This window comes from Engystomops pustulosus, chromosome 4 (genome assembly GCF_040894005.1).
Source record: "Engystomops pustulosus chromosome 4, aEngPut4.maternal, whole genome shotgun sequence".
Lineage (NCBI taxonomy): Eukaryota > Metazoa > Chordata > Amphibia > Anura > Leptodactylidae > Engystomops > Engystomops pustulosus.
This window is the reverse complement of record NC_092414.1, coordinates 91267791-91293798: the sequence shown is the minus strand read 5'-3', so window position 1 is coordinate 91293798 and position 26008 is coordinate 91267791. Positions and strand designations below refer to the sequence as shown.

General features: G+C 42.9%; 1 protein-coding gene across 1 annotated transcript in view; it reads left to right on the top strand.

Annotated features, from left to right (window-relative positions):
- The first annotated feature begins 2615 nt into the window (after positions 1-2615).
- ZFC3H1 (zinc finger C3H1-type containing) overlaps positions 2616-26008 on the top strand; it is a 40943-nt gene continuing 17550 nt past the window's right edge. The window contains exons 1-15 of the mRNA XM_072146717.1: positions 2616-3133; positions 9296-9694; positions 11028-11086; positions 12131-12365; positions 12456-12679; positions 14070-14190; positions 14361-14449; positions 14527-14730; positions 14887-15045; positions 17199-17336; positions 18801-18919; positions 22357-22500; positions 23607-23781; positions 24596-24727; positions 25200-25754. Of these exons, the coding sequence (XP_072002818.1) occupies positions 2713-3133; positions 9296-9694; positions 11028-11086; positions 12131-12365; positions 12456-12679; positions 14070-14190; positions 14361-14449; positions 14527-14730; positions 14887-15045; positions 17199-17336; positions 18801-18919; positions 22357-22500; positions 23607-23781; positions 24596-24727; positions 25200-25754 (3174 nt within the window). The 5' untranslated portion in view covers positions 2616-2712. The remainder of the gene's footprint in view (positions 3134-9295; positions 9695-11027; positions 11087-12130; positions 12366-12455; positions 12680-14069; positions 14191-14360; positions 14450-14526; positions 14731-14886; positions 15046-17198; positions 17337-18800; positions 18920-22356; positions 22501-23606; positions 23782-24595; positions 24728-25199; positions 25755-26008) is intronic.

The following is a 26008-nucleotide window of genomic DNA, read 5'->3' as shown; positions in this document are numbered from 1 at the left end:
CGGGCCTAGCCTTTTCTTGGGGCCTGGAGGCAGCCGGGGCCCATAATGCCGGACTGGCTCGCGGTTGCAGCCTAGGCACGCTGTGGTTATGGTGCTTGGTATGGGGACCAGATATCCTACAGTCTGGCAGGTCCCCAGCAGGTGGTGTGTGCAAGAAATTGTAGAGGGAGAGGCTGATGTACTGAATCTCCCTGGGGCAACCCCTTAGTGTCCATAGTATATGTCCCTGGGTAATGGATGGGGGAGCCCTTGATGGTACAGCAGTATTCAGGGTCCAGTTGTGCAACGTTGTGAAAAAGTAACTCACGGTTCTTTATTGGTACAACTGTAGGCAAAGGGCCAAACTCTTTCAGAACAGAGGCCGGATAACTGGAGTGATTCCGGATTACTGGAGTGGTCATGGAGAGTGATCCTCAGGAGTAGATTCACCAGCCTGGTTGTAGGTGCAGACTGGGAGGTAGCTGTGTCCAATACTGGAAGCGGCAGCTTTGTCCTGGGTGTTCTGCGTGTCTGTGCTAGTGGTGCACTGACACTCTTGTCTCTGGTCACTCAGTGTGTTTTAGAAGATGTGCTATCTAGAAGAGCTGAGGCCTAGGAGCTCCTCATGTGGTGAGAGCTGGGCCTAAAGAGCACTTGCCCCTTCCTGTCCAAGGGTTTTATCATTCCCTGGTCAGGTGGTGCTACTCTCCAATCACACGCCAGCTTACAGATTGGAACATCATTGGATAACAGTATAAAATAGTTTTAACCCTTGGCTGTCCAGGCAGAATGTACCTCTGCTAATTCCCTTTAGGCCGGCGCCACACAGGGCCGCCGGTGTTTTGCGTTAATTTAACGCGAAACACCGGCGGCTCGTTCCCGATCGCAGGCGTTTCCATAGAAACGCCGATGCGATCGAGCCGAGGCCCGCCCCGGTGGGCGCGACTTTGTCTGCATTTGCGTTTGCAAAGACAAAGCGCCCTGTGTGGCGCCGGCCTTACAGAACTGTTTTAAGGTAAAAGTGAGTTGATCAGACTTCTCTAGAGGGATACTACAGATGGAGGGCCTCATTCTCAAGCACTCTCTTGCCTACACATTGGCAGGGGTGTTGCACTTACAAACACACATACGTTTAAAAATGCATGCGTTTTCTGATCGGTTTAAAAACGGTTCAAGAATCCGACAAATGTCAGCACCCTAAGGCTACATTCACACAGACGTTGACCGCCGTACCGTAGCACGGCGGGCACACGTTGCCTTTGGGAGAAGCGCTGCTCACCCCTGCCCCTCTTCATAGGGATAAATGGTGCACTGCGCCGTATGCTGAGAAAAGATAGGACATGTCCTATCCTTTCACGGCTACGGAATATAGGTAGCCCTTAAGGCTGTGTGAATGCCTAAGGTCACACACAGCGTTTTTAGGTCATTTTTAGTTTTCAGATCATAAAAACGCATGCATTTTTGTCCGTTTTTTAATTGCACAAATTCAGAAAACCAGACAAAAACACACGCGTTTAAAAAAAAATGCCATGTGTGACATCACCCTAAGGCCCCTTTCACACTAGCGAGTGTGATGCGATGAACTCGCATCACACTCGCAACGCAAGCTGCCGGGAACGCACGGCCCGAACGCTGCACCGCGGGAGTGAACTCAGCATGTCAGTTCACTCCCGCGGTGCAGCGTTCGGGCCGTGCGTTCCTGGCAGCTTGCGTTGTGAGTGTGATGCGAGTTCATCGCATCACACTCGCTAGTGTGGAAGGGGCCTAAGGCTGTACAGGAGTAGAGAAAAAGAAGAGGACTAATTAATTATATGAATATGATTTAACCATTACCATCCACACCTGATTTTGGCTTCAAACAGTGCATCTGAGAAACTGATCGTGTGAATGCACCCTGAGGGCGCTTTCACACGATTAGTTGAGTCACGGTTTTTGATGCATTCCAAAGGCTTCAGCCGTAATCACATGCTAAGGTTACATTACGTTCCCTCTGCATTCGCTAAAACGCAAGGTAATCTCAGCATGTGATCAAGGCTTCAGCCTTTGGCTGTATGGCCGCGGTCACACGTACCGCTAGGCGTCCGTCATAACGCGACGCTAGCGCACAGGGGGAGGTCCTCGGCCCGAACGCACACGCGTTTCCAGGGAAACGCATGCGATTGTTAAGCCGATCGCATGCGTTTCTCAGGAAACGCATGTGCGTTGGGGCCGAGGACCTCCCCCTGTGCGCTAGCGTCGCGTTATGAACGGACGTCTAGCGGTACGTGTGACCGCGGCCTATCTAAACGCATCAAAAAACGTGACACATCTCATAAATGCGCCCGGAGGGCATTTTTTTGTGCGTTTTCTATTTATATTTGTGTAATGTGTTATAAAGTGTGCTTTTTTTTGCACATGCCCTTTCTTTTATGATATCTGACCTAATTTGAAGTAGATATCCGTATCTTCATGGATTTGATGATTTTCACATTCACATAAACTACACTGTAATTTAATGCTGCGGATTTTCTGCGTAAAAATCCTGCACATAATCCGCAAGGTGCGCAGTGTCATGTGAATAGCATCAAGTTTGCTCTTTCTTTTCTCCGGGAAGACGTGCAGGAGGAAATCCGCTCCTTCCAAGACATGAAATGACGTCACCAGTGTGGAGGGAGTCTCGCGAGATCTGCACTGGTCGGGCCTGGATCTCGTAGGTTCTCAGTAGCAGCTGACTCTTCCTTGCGCTTCGGGCCGATGAAAGCCATGACCGCCCGGCGCTGCGCCTCTCCCAGAGAGGAGGGTGAGCTGGAGGACGGGGAGATCAGCGATGACAGCGTCAGACCCGACAGCCCCAAACCCGTCCGACACCGGGTCAGCAGCCGCGGACACCCGCACCAGTACCACCCTCGCCCTTCACGGACGCTTTTGCCAACTCCTCACACTTACAGGCCTAAGGAGCAGTACCGGCTCCCGCCCCGCATACCCCCGCCCCCGCCTATGGGGGACATGGGCTCCAGGCCTTCGTTTTGGGAACGCAGCCATGACACACTCGGCCGGTTCCGGTCCCGGGGCAGAGGAGGCCGCTTCTGGGACAGAGAATGGGCGGACCGGGGGCAGAAGCCCGGCGGCCAGAGACCGAGTAACTGCGGATGGAGAGATCCTTCCCCCAGAAAACGTATCCTTCCTCATAGCCGGGTGTAATCAGTGTGCCAGGCAGCATGGGGGCATGTATGGAGGCCTACAGCATGGCAGCGGTACCGCAGCACTGCCCAGCCAGTGTGCATTGTAATCTATTCACATGGCAGAGGTGCAGACCACACTACAGTACTGAGGCTCTGCCCAGCCAGTGTGTAATGTAATATATATATCTACATGGCAGAGGTGCAGACCACACTACAGTACTGAGGCTCTGCCCAGCCAGTGTGTAATGTAATATATATACATGGCAGAGGTGCAGACCACACTACAGTACTGAGGCACTGCCCAGCCAGTGTGTAATGTAATATATATACATGGCAGAGGTGCAGACCACACTACAGTACTGAGGCTCTGCCCAGCCAGTGTGTAATGTAATATATATACATGGCAGAGGTGCAGACCACACTACAGTACTGAGGCTCTGCCCAGCCAGTGTATAATGTAATATATACATACATGGCAGAGGTGCAGACCACACTACAGTACTGAGGCCCTGCCCAGCCAGTGTGTAATGTAATATATACATACATGGCAGAGGTGCAGACCACACTACAGTACTGAGGCACTGCCCAGCCAGTGTATAATGTAATATATATACATGGCAGAGGTGCAGACCACACTACAGTACTGAGGCTCTGCCCAGCCAGTGTGTAATGTAATATATATACATGGCAGAGGTGCAGACCACACTACAGTACTGAGGCTCTGCCCAGCCAGTGTGTAATGTAATATATATACATGGCAGAGGTGCAGACCACACTACAGTACTGAGGCTCTGCCCAGCCAGTGTATAATGTAATATATACATACATGGCAGAGGTGCAGACCACACTACAGTACTGAGGCCCTGCCCAGCCAGTGTGTAATGTAATATATACATACATGGCAGAGGTGCAGACCACACTACAGTACTGAGGCTCTGCCCAGCCAGTGTGTAATGTAATATATATACATGGCAGAGGTGCAGACCACACTACAGTACTGAGGCTCTGCCCAGCCAGTGTGTAATGTAATATATATATCTACATGGCAGAGGTGCAGACCACACTACAGTACTGAGGCACTGCCCAGCCAGTGTGTAATGTAATATATATACATGGCAGAGGTGCAGACCACACTACAGTACTGAGGCTCTGCCCAGCCAGTGTGTAATGTAATATATATACATGGCAGAGGTGCAGACCACACTACAGTACTGAGGCACTGCCCAGCCAGTGTGTAATGTAATATATATACATGGCAGAGGTGCAGACCACACTACAGTACTGAGGCTCTGCCCAGCCAGTGTATAATGTAATATATACATACATGGCAGAGGTGCAGACCACACTACAGTACTGAGGCCCTGCCCAGCCAGTGTGTAATGTAATATATACATACATGGCAGAGGTGCAGACCACACTACAGTACTGAGGCTCTGCCCAGCCAGTGTGTAATGTAATATATATACATGGCAGAGGTGCAGACCACACTACAGTACTGAGGCTCTGCCCAGCCAGTGTGTAATGTAATATATATATCTACATGGCAGAGGTGCAGACCACACTACAGTACTGAGGCACTGCCCAGCCAGTGTGTAATGTAATATATATACATGGCAGAGGTGCAGACCACACTACAGTACTGAGGCTCTGCCCAGCCAGTGTGTAATGTAATATATATACATGGCAGAGGTGCAGACCACACTACAGTACTGAGGCACTGCCCAGCCAGTGTGTAATGTAATATATATACATGGCAGAGGTGCAGACCACACTACAGTACTGAGGCTCTGCCCAGCCAGTGTGTAATGTAATATATATATACATGGCAGAGGTGCAGGCCACACTACAGTACTGAGGCTCTGCCCAGCCAGTGTGTAATGTAATATATATATACATGGCAGAGGTGCAGACCACACTACAGTACTGAGGCTCTGCCCAGCCAGTGTGTAATGTAATATATATACATGGCAGAGGTGCAGACCACACTACAGTACTGAGGCTCTGCCCAGCCAGTGTATAATGTAATATATATACATGGCAGAGGTGCAGACCACACTACAGTACTGAGGCTCTGCCCAGCCAGTGTGTAATGTAATATATATACATGGCAGAGGTGCAGACCACACTACAGTACTGAGGCTCTGCCCAGCCAGTGTGTAATGTAATATATATACATGGCAGAGGTGCAGACCACACTACAGTACTGAGGCTCTGCCCAGCCAGTGTATAATGTAATATATATACATGGCAGAGGTGCAGACCACACTACAGTACTGAGGCTCTGCCCAGCCAGTGTGTAATGTAATATATATACATGGCAGAGGTGCAGACCACACTACAGTACTGAGGCCCTGCCCAGCCAGTGTGTAATGTAATATATACATACATGGCAGAGGTGCAGACCACACTACAGTACTGAGGCTCTGCCCAGCCAGTGTGTAATGTAATATATATACATGGCAGAGGTGCAGACCACACTACAGTACTGAGGCTCTGCCCAGCCAGTGTGTAATGTAATATATATATCTACATGGCAGAGGTGCAGACCACACTATAGTACTGAGGCCCTGCCCAGCCAGTGTGTAATGTAATATATATACATGGCAGAGGTGCAGACCACACTACAGTACTGAGGCACTGCCCAGCCAGTGTGTAATGTAATATATATACATGGCAGAGGTGCAGACCACACTACAGTACTGAGGCTCTGCCCAGCCAGTGTATAATGTAATATATATACATGGCAGAGGTGCAGACCACACTACAGTACTGAGGCTCTGCCCAGCCAGTGTGTAATGTAATATATATACATGGCAGAGGTGCAGACCACACTACAGTACTGAGGCTCTGCCCAGCCAGTGTGTAATGTAATATATATACATGGCAGAGGTGCAGACCACACTACAGTACTGAGGCTCTGCCCAGCCAGTGTGTAATGTAATATATATACATGGCAGAGGTGCAGACCACACTACAGTACTGAGGCTCTGCCCAGCCAGTGTGTAATGTAATATATATATACATGGCAGAGGTGCAGACCACACTACAGTACTGAGGCTCTGCCCAGCCAGTGTATAATGTAATATATACATACATGGCAGAGGTGCAGACCACACTACAGTACTGAGGCTCTGCCCAGCCAGTGTATAATGTAATATATATACATGGCAGAGGTGCAGACCACACTACAGTACTGAGGCTCTGCCCAGCCAGTGTGTAATGTAATATATATACATGGCAGAGGTGCAGACCACACTACAGTACTGAGGCTCTGCCCAGCCAGTGTGTAATGTAATATATATACATGGCAGAGGTGCAGACCACACTACAGTACTGAGGCTCTGCCCAGCCAGTGTGTAATGTAATATATATACATGGCAGAGGTGCAGACCACACTACAGTACTGAGGCTCTGCCCAGCCAGTGTATAATGTAATATATATACATGGCAGAGGTGCAGACCACACTACAGTACTGAGGCTCTGCCCAGCCAGTGTGTAATGTAATATATATACATGGCAGAGGTGCAGACCACACTACAGTACTGAGGCTCTGCCCAGCCAGTGTATAATGTAATATATATACATGGCAGAGGTGCAGACCACACTACAGTACTGAGGCCCTGCCCAGCCAGTGTGTAATGTAATATATACATACATGGCAGAGGTGCAGACCACACTACAGTACTGAGGCTCTGCCCAGCCAGTGTGTAATGTAATATATATATCTACATGGCAGAGGTGCAGACCACACTATAGTACTGAGGCCCTGCCCAGCCAGTGTGTAATGTAATAAATATACATGGCAGAGGTGCAGACCACACTACAGTACTGAGGCACTGCCCAGCCAGTGTGTAATGTAATATATATACATGGCAGAGGTGCAGACCACACTACAGTACTGAGGCTCTGCCCAGCCAGTGTATAATGTAATATATATACATGGCAGAGGTGCAGACCACACTACAGTACTGAGGCTCTGCCCAGCCAGTGTGTAATGTAATATATATACATGGCAGAGGTGCAGACCACACTACAGTACTGAGGCTCTGCCCAGCCAGTGTGTAATGTAATATATATATACATGGCAGAGGTGCAGACCACACTACAGTACTGAGGCACTGCCCAGCCAGTGTGTAATGTAATATATATACATGGCAGAGGTGCAGACCACACTACAGTACTGAGGCTCTGCCCAGCCAGTGTGTAATGTAATATATATACATGGCAGAGGTGCAGACCACACTACAGTACTGAGGCTCTGCCCAGCCAGTGTGTAATGTAATATATATACATGGCAGAGGTGCAGACCACACTACAGTACTGAGGCTCTGCCCAGCCAGTGTGTAATGTAATATATATATACATGGCAGAGGTGCAGACCACACTACAGTACTGAGGCTCTGCCCAGCCAGTGTGTAATGTAATATATATATACATGGCAGAGGTGCAGACCACACTACAGTACTGAGGCTCTGCCCAGCCAGTGTGTAATGTAATATATATACATGGCAGAGGTGCAGACCACACTACAGTACTGAGGCACTGCCCAGCCAGTGTGTAATGTAATATATATACATGGCAGAGGTGCAGACCACACTACAGTACTGAGGCCCTGCCCAGCCAGTGTGTAATGTAATATATATACATGGCAGAGGTGCAGACCACACTACAGTACTGAGGCCCTGCCCAGCCAGTGTGTAATGTAATATATATACATGGCAGAGGTGCAGACCACACTACAGTACTGAGGCACTGCCCAGCCAGTGTGTAATGTAATATATATACATGGCAGAGGTGCAGACCACACTACAGTACTGAGGCCCTGCCCAGCCAGTGTGTAATGTAATATATATACATGGCAGAGGTGCAGACCACACTACAGTACTGAGGCACTGCCCAGCCAGTGTGTAATGTAATATATATACATGGCAGAGGTGCAGACCACACTACAGTACTGAGGCCCTGCCCAGCCAGTGTGTAATGTAATATATACATACATGGCAGAGGTGCAGACCACACTACAGTACTGAGGCCCTGCCCAGCCAGTGTGTAATGTAATATATATACATGGCAGAGGTGCAGACCACACTACAGTACTGAGGCACTGCCCAGCCAGTGTGTAATGTAATATATATACATGGCAGAGGTGCAGACCACACTACAGTACTGAGGCTCTGCCCAGCCAGTGTGTAATGTAATATATATACATGGCAGAGGTGCAGACCACACTACAGTACTGAGGCTCTGCCCAGCCAGTGTGTAATGTAATATATATACATGGCAGAGGTGCAGACCACACTACAGTACTGAGGCACTGCCCAGCCAGTGTATAATGTAATATATATACATGGCAGAGGTGCAGACCACACTACAGTACTGAGGCTCTGCCCAGCCAGTGTGTAATGTAATATATATACATGGCAGAGGTGCAGACCACACTACAGTACTGAGGCTCTGCCCAGCCAGTGTGTAATGTAATATATATACATGGCAGAGGTGCAGACCACACTACAGTACTGAGGCTCTGCCCAGCCAGTGTATAATGTAATATATATACATGGCAGAGGTGCAGACCACACTACAGTTTCAACATTTTTCAATCATATTGGCCTCCTGAGGACAGCAACACAGAAAGATGGAAATTGTACATCATTTTAGCTTCTTTCCAGTTTGCCTCAGTAGACAGAGAATGGTGGGGCCATCAGGAGGTCCTCCAAAAATAATTCGACCCCGTCTAATTCTCCCTCTTCCTACAGTCCCAAGTGGCGAAGTCAATATCAAAATATGACTGAAAGCAGCATCTTTTGCGTTGCTTGGAACTGCAGGAAGATTAGTTGATTCTTGTCTGGTGTGCTGGGGCGATGGCCCGGGTGCCCACAAAAATGGCTCTGAGTGCCGCCTCTGGCACCCGTGCCATAGGTTCGCCACCACTGCTATAGATGGTGTTCTTTAGAAATCCTCACAACTTATACCTCTCCCAGAAGGCACAAACTTAGATGACCATGGTCGGTCTGTGAATCGCACACTGTGAAGTGTCAGTGATTGATTTTCTGACCATGGAAGTGGCAATCCATAGTATAAGGTCCATGGCTCCCATTGTCTTGCAGCTGTACAGTGCTTTTTCATGGTTATGTTTTCTAAGCAAGCTTTTCAGTGAAAGGGAGGTCCCCACCAAGGAAACCTGCTCACTCTGTGGAGGAAAGCTTTGAGGAACTGCTCTTAAAATATAAGCAGATTAAACTTGAACTTGAGTCAATAAATAAGGATGAGAAACTCGCTCTTAAGGAAGATCCTGTGAAAGAAGTAGCCATTGTTGTGGGCACCGCCACAGAGCCTCCTCTCCCTGAAGAGAAAACTCTTGTGGAAGAAGCACATCCGCCGGTCGTGGCTGAGAAACCACCAGTGAAGACGTTTCAGGCATTTGAGCTGAAACCTCTGCGGCAAAAGTTAAAACCAATCCCTGATGAAAAGAAGCAAAGCCACTTGGAAGAAACCAAGACCAACGAAAGTGTTCATGAAGAAAAGCCTGTGCAGAACTCAGAAATTGTAAAAGGTATGTTGTGTTTCTAACCATCATTCATCATGCAAGCAGTCCATATAAAAGGTGTATAAAAGGATATTAGGCAGAAGTATCCAGATAAATTTGTGTAGTCCCGCCCCAACAGTCATATAGTTGCAGTAAAGGAAAGTAATTTTTTTTTTTGTGAATAGTTGTAGGAATCTGTAAATTTTTGGTCTCCTCACCAGAGGATTTGCCATGTATGTACTAGTATTGAACAGCTTCTGTTCACATGTACATCATTATTTAGTGTGTGTGCCACCTATACAGATTTATTTATCTCCATGTAGCTGGCTACTAAAAACCCTGTATAATTTGATACCAGTTTCATACTTTCTTTAGGCTAGTCCAAGTCTCCAATAGTAATTTTTATTATGAAGGAAATCGTATACAGGTGATAAATGTGAGTCCTCCTGCTCACAATCAGTTACAATAGACCTTCAAGTACAGTAAATGAAATAAAGGAGGCTTAAAATGGCGCCATATGACAAGGTTCCCAGAATTGTTAGCATTGTCACACCTATTCAGATCTGCTTATTTGGAGCATAGAAAGGCAGTTCATTCGTCTCGTTCTATTTTCACTTTATAATCATCTGATGTTTTCTTATACTCAGATTGTTTTTGGCTGTTTACACAGGGGGTGCACTTCTGAATAGCAATGTTTTTATACCCACAAGAAAAAGGTTGACCAATGATCAGGAATAAAAGTGCTGTGAGTTTAGTGGCGTAGGATCGTGGCCGATTCTTCGTAGTAATATCTAATGCTAGGAGGCTTTTCTTCCCTGCAAAATAGCAACTCTGATTTGTGATCATAATGCACATTATAAAAACACTGCTCCTTCTTACACAGACACATAGCTGGTCATGTGCAGTAGATGAGTATTTTCAAAGACTTTCCTTTACCCTTGTAGAAGATGTTGGGGACATAAAGATTTGTCAGTGGCGTTTCATCTGCCTCTCCTTTTCCTCTGACATATAATGGGCAGTTCACATCTCCATTGGGTCTTCAGTTATTTTGAGCCAAAAGCTGTGGCCAAACACAGAACAGGTGCAAGTACAGACTGTACAGAGGGGAGGTATAATGGTAACCTGCACCTGTTATATGTGTTCTACCACTCCTGGTTTTTGGTTCAAAATAACTGAAGACCTAAGCTGCTCCTAGAGGTGTCTGCAAAAGGTTTCTCTGTTTGATTCACTAAACATGCACTGAATAGTGTAGGCAGTGATATGCTTTATGACCAACAACCTTTTTAAATGTATAAGCAATCTTGAAGTCTGCCTGAGGTTCTTATGTTTATGTGATTTTGTGTGCTTCACTCTTTTCTAGAACCTGATAAAACTGAGGAGAACGTTCCATCTGAGAGTAACATTGCAGAAGTTGTTGTGGTAAGTCATACTTGTTTTCCGCTGCTTGTTTGGGAATCGTTTTGCAATTAATGGTTTTAATGGGGTCAATTTTGGACATACTCATAAAACACCAAAAAAGGGTGATTGGGATAGTGACCTTCTCCAAATTGATAGTGGAGCAAAGATTTGGGCAGTAATTTTCAACATTAAAAAAACTGCTGTTACAGTCCTGTGAAGTTGGTCCCAATATCCTGGCTATTTACTAAAACTCCCAAAGGCAGTAACTGCATGCACTTTTACACACGGCCATGGAAACTGGGGGTGTGTGGGAGCCCCCTGAAATACATGGCGCAGTGTACTATTTCTAGAAACAATGCCTTACATTTGATAAATGTCTGTGTGCAGTCACATAGAAACTACAATTTATTCTTGAACCTTGCCTATTGTCAAATAAAGATGCAGTTATTTTAAGAGAAGGAGCAGGAACTTTTGCGTTATAATAATTCCTGTAGAATTGTGATAGAATTTACTTGTTTACATACCCTGTTTCCCCAAAAATAAGACAGTGTCTTGTATTAATTTTTGCTCCTAAAGAGGCACTAGGTCTTATTTTCAGGGGATGTCTAATATTTCCATTAAAAATAATTCGCATTTATTGTTGAATAAAATATCAACTTCTCTTACATCCTTATAATTCTCCAAACTTATTTCATGCTGAATTTCTTGTGACTCCTTTTCTACTGGAATCATTGGCCTCAATCTCTCAATGATCCCCTTCTTGTCCGGCTAGTTGCTTGTATCGCATTTGCAGCACAACAATCATAGATTTTATCCCATGATTTCTTCCCCCATGTCACAACCTCTTGCAGCATCTAAATGATCTACTAATACTAATGTATGGCATGGGGGGGAGCTGTAGCAATGACTGCCGCTAGGTCTTATTTTCAGGGGAGGCCTTATATTTCTAAGCTTGAACAAAATTGTACTAGCTCTTATTTTCGGGGGAAGTCCTATTTTAGCGGAAACAGGGTAATATTTGTCTGATCCAGATTTTTATTTGGATACAAAATTGTTTCTTTTTAGAAACCTGCTATTGAGGAAGAAGAATTGTCAGAACTCCACCTGCGTCTTTTGGCATTGCAATCTGCAAGTAAAAAATGGCAGCAGAAAGAACAGTTAGTAATGAAAGAAAGCAAAGAAAAACTTTCAAAGGGCAAATTAGAATCTCCAAAGGACGGATTAAAGTCAGAATCTCCAAAGGAAAAGACCAATGCCAACGCAGCTGTCACACGGAAAGTTAATAATACAACTACTGCAGGTAATGTAGCAGATTACCCAATGTACATGGTAAGGTGTGAAAGCTGTTACTGATATGTCTGAGATGTAACTTAATGTTATTTCCTTCCAGCTAAGCAAGCAAGAAGGCGGCAGCAAACAAAGGCCTGGAAAAAGCTGCAACAAATGAAAGCTGAAGAAAAGCGAAAAGAGGAGGAAGAGAAAAAAAAACAAGCCGAGGAAGATGAGAGAAGAAAAAGAGAGGAAGAAATTCGAAAGATTAGAGATCTCTCAAACCAAGAAGAGCAATATAATAGATTTATGAAACTTGTAGGGGATAGGAGTAAACGCAGCAAGGTGAGCGTCATACATATATTACTCCTGGACAAGAATAACCTAGATTTAGCAGTTTGGTTAGGTGGTTGTCTGTAGGATTGCTCATTACAACTCACTCTCATGTAAAACGTTAGACATTTATATAGTCCTTTCATATCATTGCAGCCTCCTCTTTAAAAACTATCTAAGAACCAGTAAAGAAGTATTGCAATATTTGACATTTATAATATATACTATTAAATGTGACTCTGGGAGCTCTGTGCATCGGCGTCTGATAAAGCCCCGCCACCACAGTGGATGCGGCATGAGGCTTGGACCTGTAAAGCAGCTTCTCTGTGTCTATTTTCTGCTCCTGATTTTTCCTTTAGTGGGTAATGTTTCTGTACACCGGAGAAAAAATGACAGCCTAAGAGTCTGTACAAAGTTTTTTTCAAAGTTTCACTATCATTCAAACCTCTGTTCTATACCTCCGTTACATTAAACCTTGTCACATTTTTTTTTAATTAAAAATCCTATTAACATCAATGTAAATTTTATGTCATCCGTTAAAGTTATTTGGTCAGTCATCCATTATGCATGTGGTTTATTAAAACAGAGAAAGTACTGAGGCCTCCATCCTTATGCCGTCCAAAAAATGCATGCATTATTACTATAAATGGAATATAACGGATGACGAAAAATTGATGTCAGTGGGATTTTTAAAGGGGATTTTTAATTGATTCGTTAAAGCCTCCGTTCTTTTACTTTTTTTTTGAACAGTAGTGTTTCTCTGAATAATTAAGTTTAGTTTGAAACATTAACTCTTAATTAGCTGTCAGGGTGTGATTTATAATTATAAAGATGTAGAAGAGACAAACCTATTGCTTAACAACAATACAAAGTTTACCATTATCTGCACTATTGATTTATGCATTTTGGCTTAAAAGTTTAGTTTCTCATTAAATAGCTCCAGCAACTGTGTCTATAACTGTTCCAATAACGGTAGAATTAGTCAATATATATATATATATGATGGATCTTGTGTGCATTAAGATATGCCTACGAACACCTCCCCGACCCACTAATTTAGGGGGGCATTTAGGATGTTGCGTTTCAGCACGCTTTACCACAGGTTTTGAAAGAACCCCACAGTGTGCATTCTTTTTTTAACTCTCAGATCTAAGTGCATGGGCTACTTGCCCAAACTAATGGCACCCTCTTAAAGATATATGACCATTGTGTTTACGATCCGTAAAGAAAATCTCTCTTAATGTACATACATGTCCTGCTTATAAGTGCCAATTGATTTATTTTGATGTGATCCTACATGGCACTTCTTATTGTCTTGTCATCTTGTAGGTTATCTGCTTATGCTGGTGAACCCCTACTTTTCCACCTTTTGTCAACTACCTGCATTTTATTCTTTTCCTAGTCTTTTGATGCAGAGCAAAAGCGAGCAGAGAAACAGAGTTTGGAAAATTCTGGTGGAATATACCAGTATGATAACTATGAGGAAGTTGCAATGGACACCGATAGTGAAACAAATTCCCCAGGTAAGTGTTTTTTCTTTCCTTTGTGACAATAGTGAATCTGTGTAGTGTTGACTGTTTGATAGATCTATTTATTATATTGCTGTTGTAGTAGTTATTTATGTTAAATCTGTATTATATTCTGCTGTTGGATATTTCCATTCTATTATTTTGCCAATATTTCTATTGCATAGGGGCCTCTCCTTCAAGACCTTTCCCCGGAAACACAGTAGGATGTGTGCCATCAGTATTATGTGTAACAGAACAATTCCCTTCAGTTTGGGTGAGTTTCTTTTGATTTTGGAGTGAATTCATTTCTCTGTAAAATATGTATTTGTACAGTATGAATTATTTTTGCAGCCTGTCCGTTGTGAGGCCTCAATGTATGACCCAATCATATCTAAGAGCTCTCCAGATGTGCCACTAGTGCCGCCTCCACTCCCCCCTGAAGAACCTGAGCAACCACCAAAACCTCCATTTGCAGATGAAGAGGAGGAAGAGGAAATGCTGCTGCGTGAGGAGCTCCTAAAATCTCTGGCAAATAAAAGGGCTACCAAATCAGAGGTATTTGTAAGCTTATTGAAAGTTATGGTTTCCAAAAATACTAAACTGTAAAAAGAGTTGAGTATTCAGCTCCCAAGAGTGAAGTGTCCCATTTAAAGGTAAATGGATGTTTATAAGCATAGTTGACATCAATGCAAATCTGTTTTTCATTTGTAGGAACAAACCACTAATAGCCAGCCTTCCTCCCCACCTCTCGCCAATATAATGCCTGTACCACGGATTACTCTGACATCAGCCAGTGTTAATTCTGCTGCACATAGGAAAACAACCACTCAGATTGTAAGAGTCCTGAGACCCATCAGGCGTGTAATTAAGGTACGCACTTCTTATGGTTAACCATATGCATGTACAGGAACTGAAACGTTCCTTTTGGATAACTGCACATAAAAGGTTGTCTTAGTAAATAGAATTTTTTTTCTTATACAGGGTCAGACTAAGAATGTATTTCTCTAAAACTGACTTCTTCCTATTCTTAACATTGAAAATTGTTCTTGTGCTATAATGGAACATAGCATGTATACTTGCATTAATAACTGTGTAGCAGGCAGAATGTATACGTTTTTACCGACCTCTGTGATGTCCACAGATCTTTACAATGAAGTTCCCGTTCCTCTGTCTAAATGAAGCCACCTACTGAAGTGTGGTGGCAGGACACATTTTTTTGATGTTGAAAAGGACCCTCTTCGGGCTATTGGTGGTGGTTGGAGCAGTTGTACCCCACCATTTACATGTTATCCTTTGTTTAAACATTTTTGCTCAAGATTTAAAGGGGTATTCCGGGAATATGAACGTCTGATACAAAAACCCATGATGATATAAATAAATGAATACAACAAAACTCAATGTCATTAGTCACAAAACGGAGCTTAAATAATTTGATTTTATGATTTACAAAATTTATGGCCTCTCTAAAGTAGGTGGAGTTATCACTAAGATGGCCGCCACTGGAAAATACAAGTCCCATGATCCTTTAGTTCTCAGTAACTCCTCCTACCTCTTTTGCTCTGCTCCCCTAACAGGTTTTCTAGCTCTGTTACCATAGTAATGATGTGTAACTGCCATTACCACAACACTGTCCATACTGGATGCGCTGCAACCAACCAACTACAGCTAAATGTAGTGGTGATCACATGACCTGCCCAGGCAGGTGCAGGACATGTGATGTGGACATGTGACCAGCGGCCATCTTCTGTTCTGCGACGGACCGCGCGGAGGAAATTAACGGACTGATTAAAGGGCCAGTAGCATTTTAATTCTTCATTACAGTCTATATCACCAGCATTTTTCTGCTAAGGGGAGCAAAATTTTAAATAACAACCAATTACACATTAGCTTATATTTTGAGTATCCATTTGCATATGAATTGTGCTGATTCCTGGAATACCCCTTTAATGTTAATGTTAAAGGGAGGTTTGTGACAATGTTCTGTAAGGGCATATTCTATTCTCTAAGGGTCAATTCTTTTAAATAAAATGGGATACAAAATGATGCACAAATGCAAACCTGTGTAACTATCTAACCCCAGTAGTAGTAATTTTGTTGCCTTACAACCGCAAGGTGCCATTCTCAGTGGAACTGTACACACTAATATTTATTTAGTCTGCCAATGCAATATTTGCGTCTTTAATAGGTTGAGAGGCCAAATGTCTGTGCATCTACCTACACAGAAACATCAGATAGTATGTAATGACCATAGATATAAAGAACAAATATTTGTGCCTATAGAAGTGAGCCTCTTGCAGAAGATTACAAAATTACAAACTAGTTACTGTTAGTCATCCCCCCCCCCTCTTACATCATATGTACGTGAAAATAATGTAATCTAAATGTTACATTATCTTAAAGGGAATCTTTCATCCATTCACCCCTCTCCCCTCCATAGAGTACAGCCATGCATCCCCACAGACGGCTGTCTGAATGTACCCTTAAGTTTACCTTTCTGCAGAGCTGTGTCCCTTGTTCCATAGGAGTGGCCAGTGAGGAGTGGGGCAGACATGTATGGCAGAAATATGGGAGACATGGAAGGTTTTATGAATTTGAAATCGTTGCCTGACAGAGTGGTTTCTTGAGGGGGGAATGCTTCTCTCTGACCACTCTCATGGGACCAGGGAGACAGCTCTGCATACAGAAAGGTAAACTTTGATCTAATTAATTTTTTTCTGGGGGGAGCCCAGTAGCTGGCTAGAGAGGATAGGAAGCAGATGCTGAGTAGCCCAGGTAGTAGAAGACACAAGCAGAAGAGCAGATGTACATCCCTCAATTCTTTCACTGCATTGTGTATCTGGTCAGAGAGTATGCAGCAGCTAGACCTTCAGCCTTAACACTAGCCCGGTTCAGTGTCTACTGTATGCCTTACTCTACGAGCCCTGATTATTTTCTCTGATCTATGAGTCTGTTGAGACTATATAAATCTCTACTGTCGCATCCAGCGTTTTCATACATATACATTTGTGTTCTTTTCTCAAAAGCTCCCAAAGCACAAATCTGTAGTTGTTACTCTGAATGCATCTGATGACAGTGAATCTGATCCAGAACCATCCAGTCCAGGAGGTGGAGTTTTTGGAGGGCTTGAATCCATGATCAAAGAAGCCAGAAGAACTGCTGAAGTAAGAAAAGTTTGTGTACACAATATTTGTGATCTATGTGTATTGGATGACTGATGTAGTTAGAGGCATATATTTGTTATGTGCATTAAAGGAAATCTGTCATCAGTTATGTTAGGTTGCATTAGATGGCAAACCAAGCTTTCTGTGTAACCATAGCTATGCATGTGTAGTTAGTAGCAGACGGACTATGAAAAATGTGTTTATTCCAGGATTGTTGCCGGACTTGAAATGCTCTGATGCACTGACAGTTACTTGTAGGGCCTGTGCTGTGGTTAGTGAAGAGATATCGCACTGGAATGCACCACAGTGTTCCGAGTCCAGCTACAATTTTGGAAAATAACTGCATTTTTCATAGTCCTTCGGCTACAAACACCACATAGTAACAAAGCTATCTAGTGTTGCTACCTTACACTGTCTGCTGCTATAAACATACAAGGCTGCATGTAGATCCCTTTAATTGTTTTCTCTGCATGTGTGTTATACCTTCCATGACTCCTAGAGAAATCCAAAAAGGAAATATAATGGAAAGAGTACATCTTTTCCATTAACCTAAGGCTGCACGTGTCTCTATGGGCAGGGCAGCAGGTGGCTTCAGTGTTTCTCTATGGACTATTATAGCCTCCTTGTTCGGACCAATATATGGGATGAGCTGCAGAATTCTTAAGGTTCTCTAGTTAAGAGGTTTCTGTGGAAGAAAGAATTGTCAAAAATAACCGGGCACTAGGCAAGCTAACAGTAGTATTACAGTGGGTTTAGTGGCACTTATTGATCTCTGTCACACCGCCTTGGGTGCAGCCACAAAGGGTCTTAACACCAAAAAGGGCCCCAATGAGAAAATTCGAGAAAAGTTTTTTGTGTATGTGGGCACGCTCAAAAACGGTCTCGGAAGTGAATCACAATATTTCAATATTTAATACCACATTCAAAGTATAGATAAAAAGTATAGATAAAAACATTCACAATGGCCTTGATATAATAACAGATGGTTGAATTACTACATGTACTGGAATTTGATTATTACTCGATAGCTCTGACAAATTTGAAGTGTGTATACACTTATGTGTTTACTGTAAACTTATGTGTTTACTGTGGACTGGTGTGTTCACAAAAGTTTACAGTTCACAGTGAACACACCAGTCCACAGTAAACACATAAGTTTACAGTAAACACATAAGTGTATACACACTTCAAATTTGTCAGAGCTATCGAGTAATAATCAAATTCCAGTACATGTAGTAATTCAACCATCTGTTATTATATCAAGACCATTGTGAATGTTTTTATCTATACTTTTTATCTATACTTTGAATGTGGTATTAAATATTGAAATATTGTGATTCACTTCCGAGACCGTTTTTGAGCGTGCCCACATACACAAATAACAGTAGTATTAGCAGGATAAGTAAATAGTAAGGTTTTTTTTGTCTACCATAATAAAGTTGAGTTAATTTTATATATTTCTAGGCATCCAAACCAAAAGCATCTCCTAAGTCTGAAAAAGAAAATGACCCTATGAGGACCCCAGAAGCTTTACCAGATGAGAAGAAGATTGAATATCGTCTACTGAAAGAAGAGATTGCCAGGTAATGCAGCTTTGAAAAATTCGGAGTAAATAAAGGAAGATGGCACTTCTCCTATCCACAAGATAGAGGGGTAGATTCTCACATTTGGGAGTGCATGGGTTCCATATATGTGGAGGTATATATCCTCAGTGGTGCTCAAATCCTCGAAGCGTGAAGCAAAGTCCAGACAACAAAAATGCAATGTAGACAGCAAGGATGGCACTCACCAAAAAGTAGTTGTGGATATCTTCTTTTTATTTCATCAAGTATATATACTCACAAAAAGTAGGTGCGGGGGAGGGAGTGGGAGCTGAACGCCCAAAGGAGGGCAACGGCCGTTTCGCGCTGTGCTGCGCTTCTTCCGGCCCTGAAGGTGAAGTGATTAAAAGCATCAGGAGTAAAAGAACCCTTAAGAGGGGGTATAAAATCTAGGTTTAATCCACCAGTACAACAGGGTGGTTCTCTTGATCTTTTCCGCAGGCAGGTTATGAAAGACGTGGAATCCCTAATATACAAACAGGAGGGTTCTAATCTAACTAAAAAAGAAATTTTAGCCATGGAGAAATTAAAGAACAACGAAGGAGTTGTGGTTAGACCAGCAGACAAGGGGGGGAACATAGTGGTTATGACAAGTGATTATTATAAAAATGAAGCGCTTAAATTATTGGGGGATTCCAGAACCTATAAAAAGCTGTCTAAGGATCCTACACAAGCTTATTGTGAACAACTAAGAATGTTTTTAAGATCACAGGTCATAGGAGGGGTCCTGTCCAAAAAAATGGCCGAAAGGCTATTACCCCAGTTCCCTAAAAAACCAGACTGGTATTTCCTACCAAAAATACATAAGGACATCAGTAACCCGCCAGGTCGACCAATAGTCGCAGGTATAGGCTCGGTTACCGAGCCGCTATCGCAGTACATTGATTGGCTACTTAGGCCAGTTCTTAAAGATATACCCTCCTACCTTAGGGACACAAAGGATTTCTTATCTGCATTAAGCGAACAACAATGGCAGGAAGGCTCTTACTTGGCATCAATCGATGTCGAGAGCCTTTACACGCGTATACCGCATAAAGATGGAGTTTCAGCAGTGAGCGAAATCATCAGTAAGGCCCAAAAAAGTGAAAGTTACAGGAACTTTGTATGTCAGGCTCTCATGTATATATGATCACATAATGCATTCCGATTCGATGGCACCTGGTATGTACAAATAGACGGAACTGCCATGGGGACCCCGGTCTCCTGTACATATGCTAATATTTTTCTTGCGGTTTTTGAGAGTATATACATCTATAGTGAAGACAATCCCTATGTGCGCTTTATTCAGATGTATAGAAGATTCGTGGACGACGTGTTCATGATTTGGACTGGCACGGAAGAGGGTTTCCACGAAATGGTGCAGTACCTCATCCAGACCAACAAAATGAACATGTTGTTCACGTGCACCATAAACAAACAGAGACTAGAGTTCCTCGACGTACTGGTCGAAGTAAAAAATAACGAAATATGCACCTCGGTCCACAGGAAAAAAACAGCCACCAATGCCCTCCTACATTTTGAAAGCTACCACCCTAGGCACGTGAAAGAAGCCGTCCCCTATGGACAATTCCTAAGGGTAAAACGGGTCCATAATACCTCAGAAGGCTTTGAAACACAGGCCAGGGAGCTAAAAGAGAGACTTCTAAAGAGGGGTTATCCAGAAAGAATACTTGACCAGGCATATGAAAGAGTTAAAAGTAAAGACCAAAAAGAACTCTTGAGGAATAGTGATAAGAAGGAGAGGGAAAGATTCACCTTCTCCTTTGACTTCACTCCCTTAGCCGACACCATAAAAAAAGCCATGAGGGACAACTGGCATTTGATAGAGAATGATAGAGATCTCGCTGAGCAAGCCGTTGGAGGACCCCTTATTAGCTTCAGGAGAGGTAAATTGATTAGATCCGAATTGGTTCACAGTGCCTTTAATTCAGGGAAGAAGAATAGGAACTGGCTTAAAGAACACCCACTTGTTGGGAACTTCAAATGTGGTCATTGCAAGTGCTGTCCGTATAACTCAAACAGTAAGGTAGTGTCATTTGGTGGTTTGGAAGTTAAGGTAAAAAGTTTTATTAATTGCAAAACAAGCTATGTTGTGTACATCCTTATCTGCGATTGCCAGAGATTCTACATTGGCAAAACCATAAGAAATCTATACCTGAGAGTCAGAGAGCATTTAGGATCCATAAAGTCAGGAGCCGGGGCCCCGAGATTGATTCAACATATTAGAGAAGAGCATGGGGGCAATATAGACTCTATTAGGTTCACAGGCTTAGAGGTGGTCCCACCCCCAAAAAAAGGAGGGGACAGACAGAGGTTGCTACTGCATGCAGAGAGCAGATGGATACTGAGATCGAATGCTATGGGGCCCGTTGGTCTTAACGACAAAATAGATATGGGGGTGTTCTTATGAATACCCACAGATGTTATATTCATTGACCTGCCAAAGTATAAACATAGGCTAGATGTATGCTAGCAAACATAAAATGTATGTGCAGTATTTAAGTATCTGATATCTTGCACTGTGTAATATGTGTAACGTGATTTTTATAGGTGTCTTTCACCTTTTTGTTTTTAATACATGCCGTTTTCAGATACAGGTTTATAATGCATTATATGATATAACAGGAGAACTAAGGCAAGGTACATGGCACAACCTACTCTTTAGCATTTGCGGGCTCTATGCCTCTTTATAGTGCACAGTGCGGTCTATCCCCTAGGTACAGACAGTGTAAAAAAAAAACCCTCGATCACCTTGGTGTAGTGACGCCGTGCCTTGTTGTCGAGGCAACGAGTCACATGACCGGGAAGAAAAGGGGTGTAGACAAATTGTCCGCGCACGTGACAAACCCCACGTGGGAAATACCGGAAGGGGCGGGGCCTCGGTCCGGCTTCAGGACGAATAGGCTAGCGCCCGCCGGAACCCACAATTGGCGGCGAGGATACGTCACACCCAGCAGGAAAAATGACCCAATGCACAAGAGGTAAGCCCAGCTGTTTCTTTTTCCCATTTGGGTGTTGCTTACCCCTTGATTGGCTACAGAGTTCAGGGTGCCATCAGCCTACTCCAAAGAGTGTGGCCATCGGATACTCCCCCTGTGGGAGTGTCCAAGTGATCCACCAGCATTTAAAAACCCCACGGCTTTTAATCACTTCACCTTCAGGGCCGGAAGAAGCGCAGCACAGCGCGAAACGGCCGTTGCCCTCCTTTGGGCGTTCAGCTCCCACTCCCTCCCCCGCACCTACTTTTTGTGAGTATATATACTTGATGAAATAAAAAGAAGATATCCACAACTACTTTTTGGTGAGTGCCATCCTTGCTTTCTACATTGCAATGCAGCTTTGCAGCTTGGATCTTGTTGCTTTTTTCCCTCCAGGTAATATGTGAACTGTTGTAGATCATTTTCTTTCATTTTCTTCAGTCGAGAAAAACAGAAGCTGTTGAAAACAGACCAGTCAAAGTCGGGCGTGTCTCCAACAAATTCTGACCTGGAAGGAGATGGCAGCAGAAGACTCACCAAAAATCCAAAAGTTACTGAGGCTGAATCAAGACACCTGAAACAGAAGTGGGTTATATGGAATAACAATGTTTGTCATTGATAATTGGAACAAAAGCACGCTGTATTCACTTAAGGGCTTTTTCACACTGGCGTAGTTTTTTTTCACATTGCTGCTTTAGTGATTTTTCACTGGTGTAGATCACTGAAATCAATAGAAGTGTATGGGTTAAAATTATATTACTTACTGTATATACCAGAGTATTAGCCGAGGCACATAATTTTAACACAAAAAACCCTGGGAAATTCTATTGCCTCGAGTATAAGCCGAGGGTGGGAAATGCATTAGTCACAGTCCCCCCATTATATAGCCCGCAAGCACATGCTCACCAGCATATAGCCAGTGCCTGCCCCCTTGGTATATAACTAGCAGCCCCCTGCTTACCCGTAAAAAAAACAAACATCTCTGTACTCATCTTTGCGATGCCCCCTGCAAGTCCTCTGCTGTCTTTAACTCCCTACGCAGTCCCGTAACATGCACCATGATATCAGTCATAGTGTGTCGATGGCGAGTATAAGCCTAGAAAGGACTTTTTTTTTTGTGCTGAAAATCTTGGCATACTCGAGTATTTATGGTATTTTTATATCTAAGCTATTGAATTCTCAGTGATGTCTTCTCTTTTATTTGCACTCTTCAGTTTTTCTTTTTTTTTTTACTCGCCTGTAGATCTTCCTTAAAACAGGCACTACACATTACACAGAGACATGTTCTTCTGGCTCTGTCCTCTGCGTTGTGAATGGCCAGCGGCACATTAATTAGATATTGATGGCCTACATCAAAATGTTGCCAATCTTCTGTTTTTAGTTCTATAGAACTGAATTTAAGTTGCAACAAATCTGACATGCGTGAATTAACACGGTGAGGTAAATGTTGACTAAAAAATTAAGATTACAAGTTGCATAGAAAAATAGAAATGATTGTAAAAGCATACGTTTATTTAAAACAGTCCAGTTTTATTTAGCGAGAAGTTAATGTACAAGATTTAAACATTGTAATCCAACATTAAACAACAAATTGCAGAGAAAGCATTAAGCAGTTAAGCTTTTGGCCCCTGTCTGACTTGTCTAAAGATAGCGATTGGTTTTATTGACAGACTTCATTGTTCTTCTTTCAGAATGTTGCTATTAAAGGATGAATCTCTATTAAAACATCTCTTGCAACAAGAGGAAAAGAAACGGGAATCGATCAAAACTGCGGAGTTGAAGATTACCCGACTCGCAGAACAGCTGCAAGCAACAGAGAAGTTTCTAAATGCAAATCGTGCGTTACTGAAGAAATTGCAAGAACAAGTGAGCGCAGCTTCTACTGACTTTGTAGCTTTATATAATCGATCAATAGTAGCATCATTCTTTCACTAATAAGGAAACTTTTAGTCATGTTTAACATTAACAAGTTAGATGACCTTCACCAATTTCATTTTATCTGCAACCTTTAAAAGGGATTTTTGATGGTGTTTATGCTGCTTCCTATTTCTGAATTCTCTTTTAAATGGGTGGTGTCTGGCTTTCTGATTCGGCCCAATGCCAGTAGGGAGTCTAAGTAACATAGTTGCAGTGTAGTACCCAATATTGTAATTTTAGTTCTACAGTCAGTCTTGGTCTGGAGTTGGGAACCTAGCCTATTTGACAGTGGAGAGACTAAAATATTGATGTTAATTTCTCAGGAATGGTAAGGACTAAAGAAATATTCTAACTTGGTGAAACCATCTTCTAAAGGATGGTGTAAATTTTGTGAAGTTTCTGATGCCGAATAATCTGGTGTAGTATAAGATTGTCTAGTCATTCTTTGCACCTCCTATTAGTTGGCTTAGGTTCCTATTAGTTCTGCCTCCTTTTAGTGTGGACTTTTTCCTGCAAAATCAAGCCCCCTCTTCTCTTACTAATTGGAAAGCATCTAATAACCATTTTTAACCCTTGATAAATCCAGTACAAGGCATATAAAACCATTTTTGATGCAAATTATGACAGGTTTCTGTTGTAAACAGATTGATAAATCCGCTCCACTCTCTTTTCTAGGACCCTTTCTCCTAGGTGTCTTACAAAGCAGTTATTAATTTGTGCTCCTTTGTCCATTCTGATGCACTGCAACACACTTATTTTTTAGATTATGAAAGTACAGAACAGAGTTGAAGAAAAAAGGACCCTTTCACTGAAATTTGGTGAAGAGCTTGCACGAGCAAAAGCAGTGGCTAGCAAGGAGCTAGGGAAAAGAAAGCTGGACTCCAGCAATATGGCAGTAAGTACAGTCCAATGTTTTCCATACACATACATTCCATTCCATACATTGTGACATGTAAATTTCAATTTGTGGGATAAGTTAACCCCACTTCCGCTACCCTGTTCCTTTGTTTTTATTGTTCTATTGGACTTTACTACGTGTCTGCCATTTTGTTCCCTTGTATATGATATACAAACAGATTTGCTTGATCAGGATTTTTAATAGGAATAGAGTAAATAAATATTAATAGACCAACCCATATATGATCTGTAAAAAAGTATGTAAGGGAGAGCTTCACAATATTTTCATCTACCTAGTAGATGTAGTAGTAAATGCATTCTGCCAACCAGTCTGGATTTCAGAAATGGAAACCTGACATGCCTGATCACATGAGCAGTTTAGAGACCTGCCTTATTGGAGCTTTGGCATGATGTGGATATTTTAGGGTTCCAATCTATGGATAAGTCAGTCCATTTTCTCTTTCATTTAGGCAAATAAAATGTTTAAATTAGATACAGGCCTGGTCGGCAGTCCCAACAGACAGTCTGCAGAGGCTATTGCACGGGAGAAGAAACGGCTGCAAGAACTGGAACAGGAATATGCCCTGAAAATCCAAAAACTAAAGGAAATGCAAGCTCGAAAGATAAAAGAGCAGACTGTATTCAACCCCCCTGTGGTAGAGGAGCCAGCAGAATTTACACTGCCACAGCCGTCATTACATGACCTTTCTCAGGACAAGATAACATTGGACTCAGAGGAGAATGAGCCGGATGATGAGGATTTATCTACCTCTGTTAAAGAACGGAGGAGGTCATTCCGTGACTCCAACTCTTTTACTAAACCGAATCTGAAACATGCAGACCTTACTCCGTACAAGGAGATTTCTAGCACACCCTCCAAGATGGCCACAGAAGGACAAGAACTAATCTTGGGTTTGAATATTGATGAGGTTAGAAGGCTTCATTCTAGCTCCAGTAACTTATCGCAGCTCCTGTCAGTGGGTGACACACTACTTGTATCTTCTGATAAACTCTCCTCTGGGAAGGTGATTATATCCATTTTCATTTATGTGTCAACAGTTGTATATTTATTGTATAGTGTATTGTACTATAAATAACTATTATCCATTGTAAAATGATGTAGTTTTAAGACCATAGTTTTAGAATTAAAGAGCCAATTGTCAAACAAAGCCTGTCGGCCAGAAATTGTTGGGTAACTGCCCAATTTCCTGTGTCCATCTCTTTCTTTTAAAGGACATATACCACCAGGATGAGTCTGTATGTAAATGAGCCTGAGGGA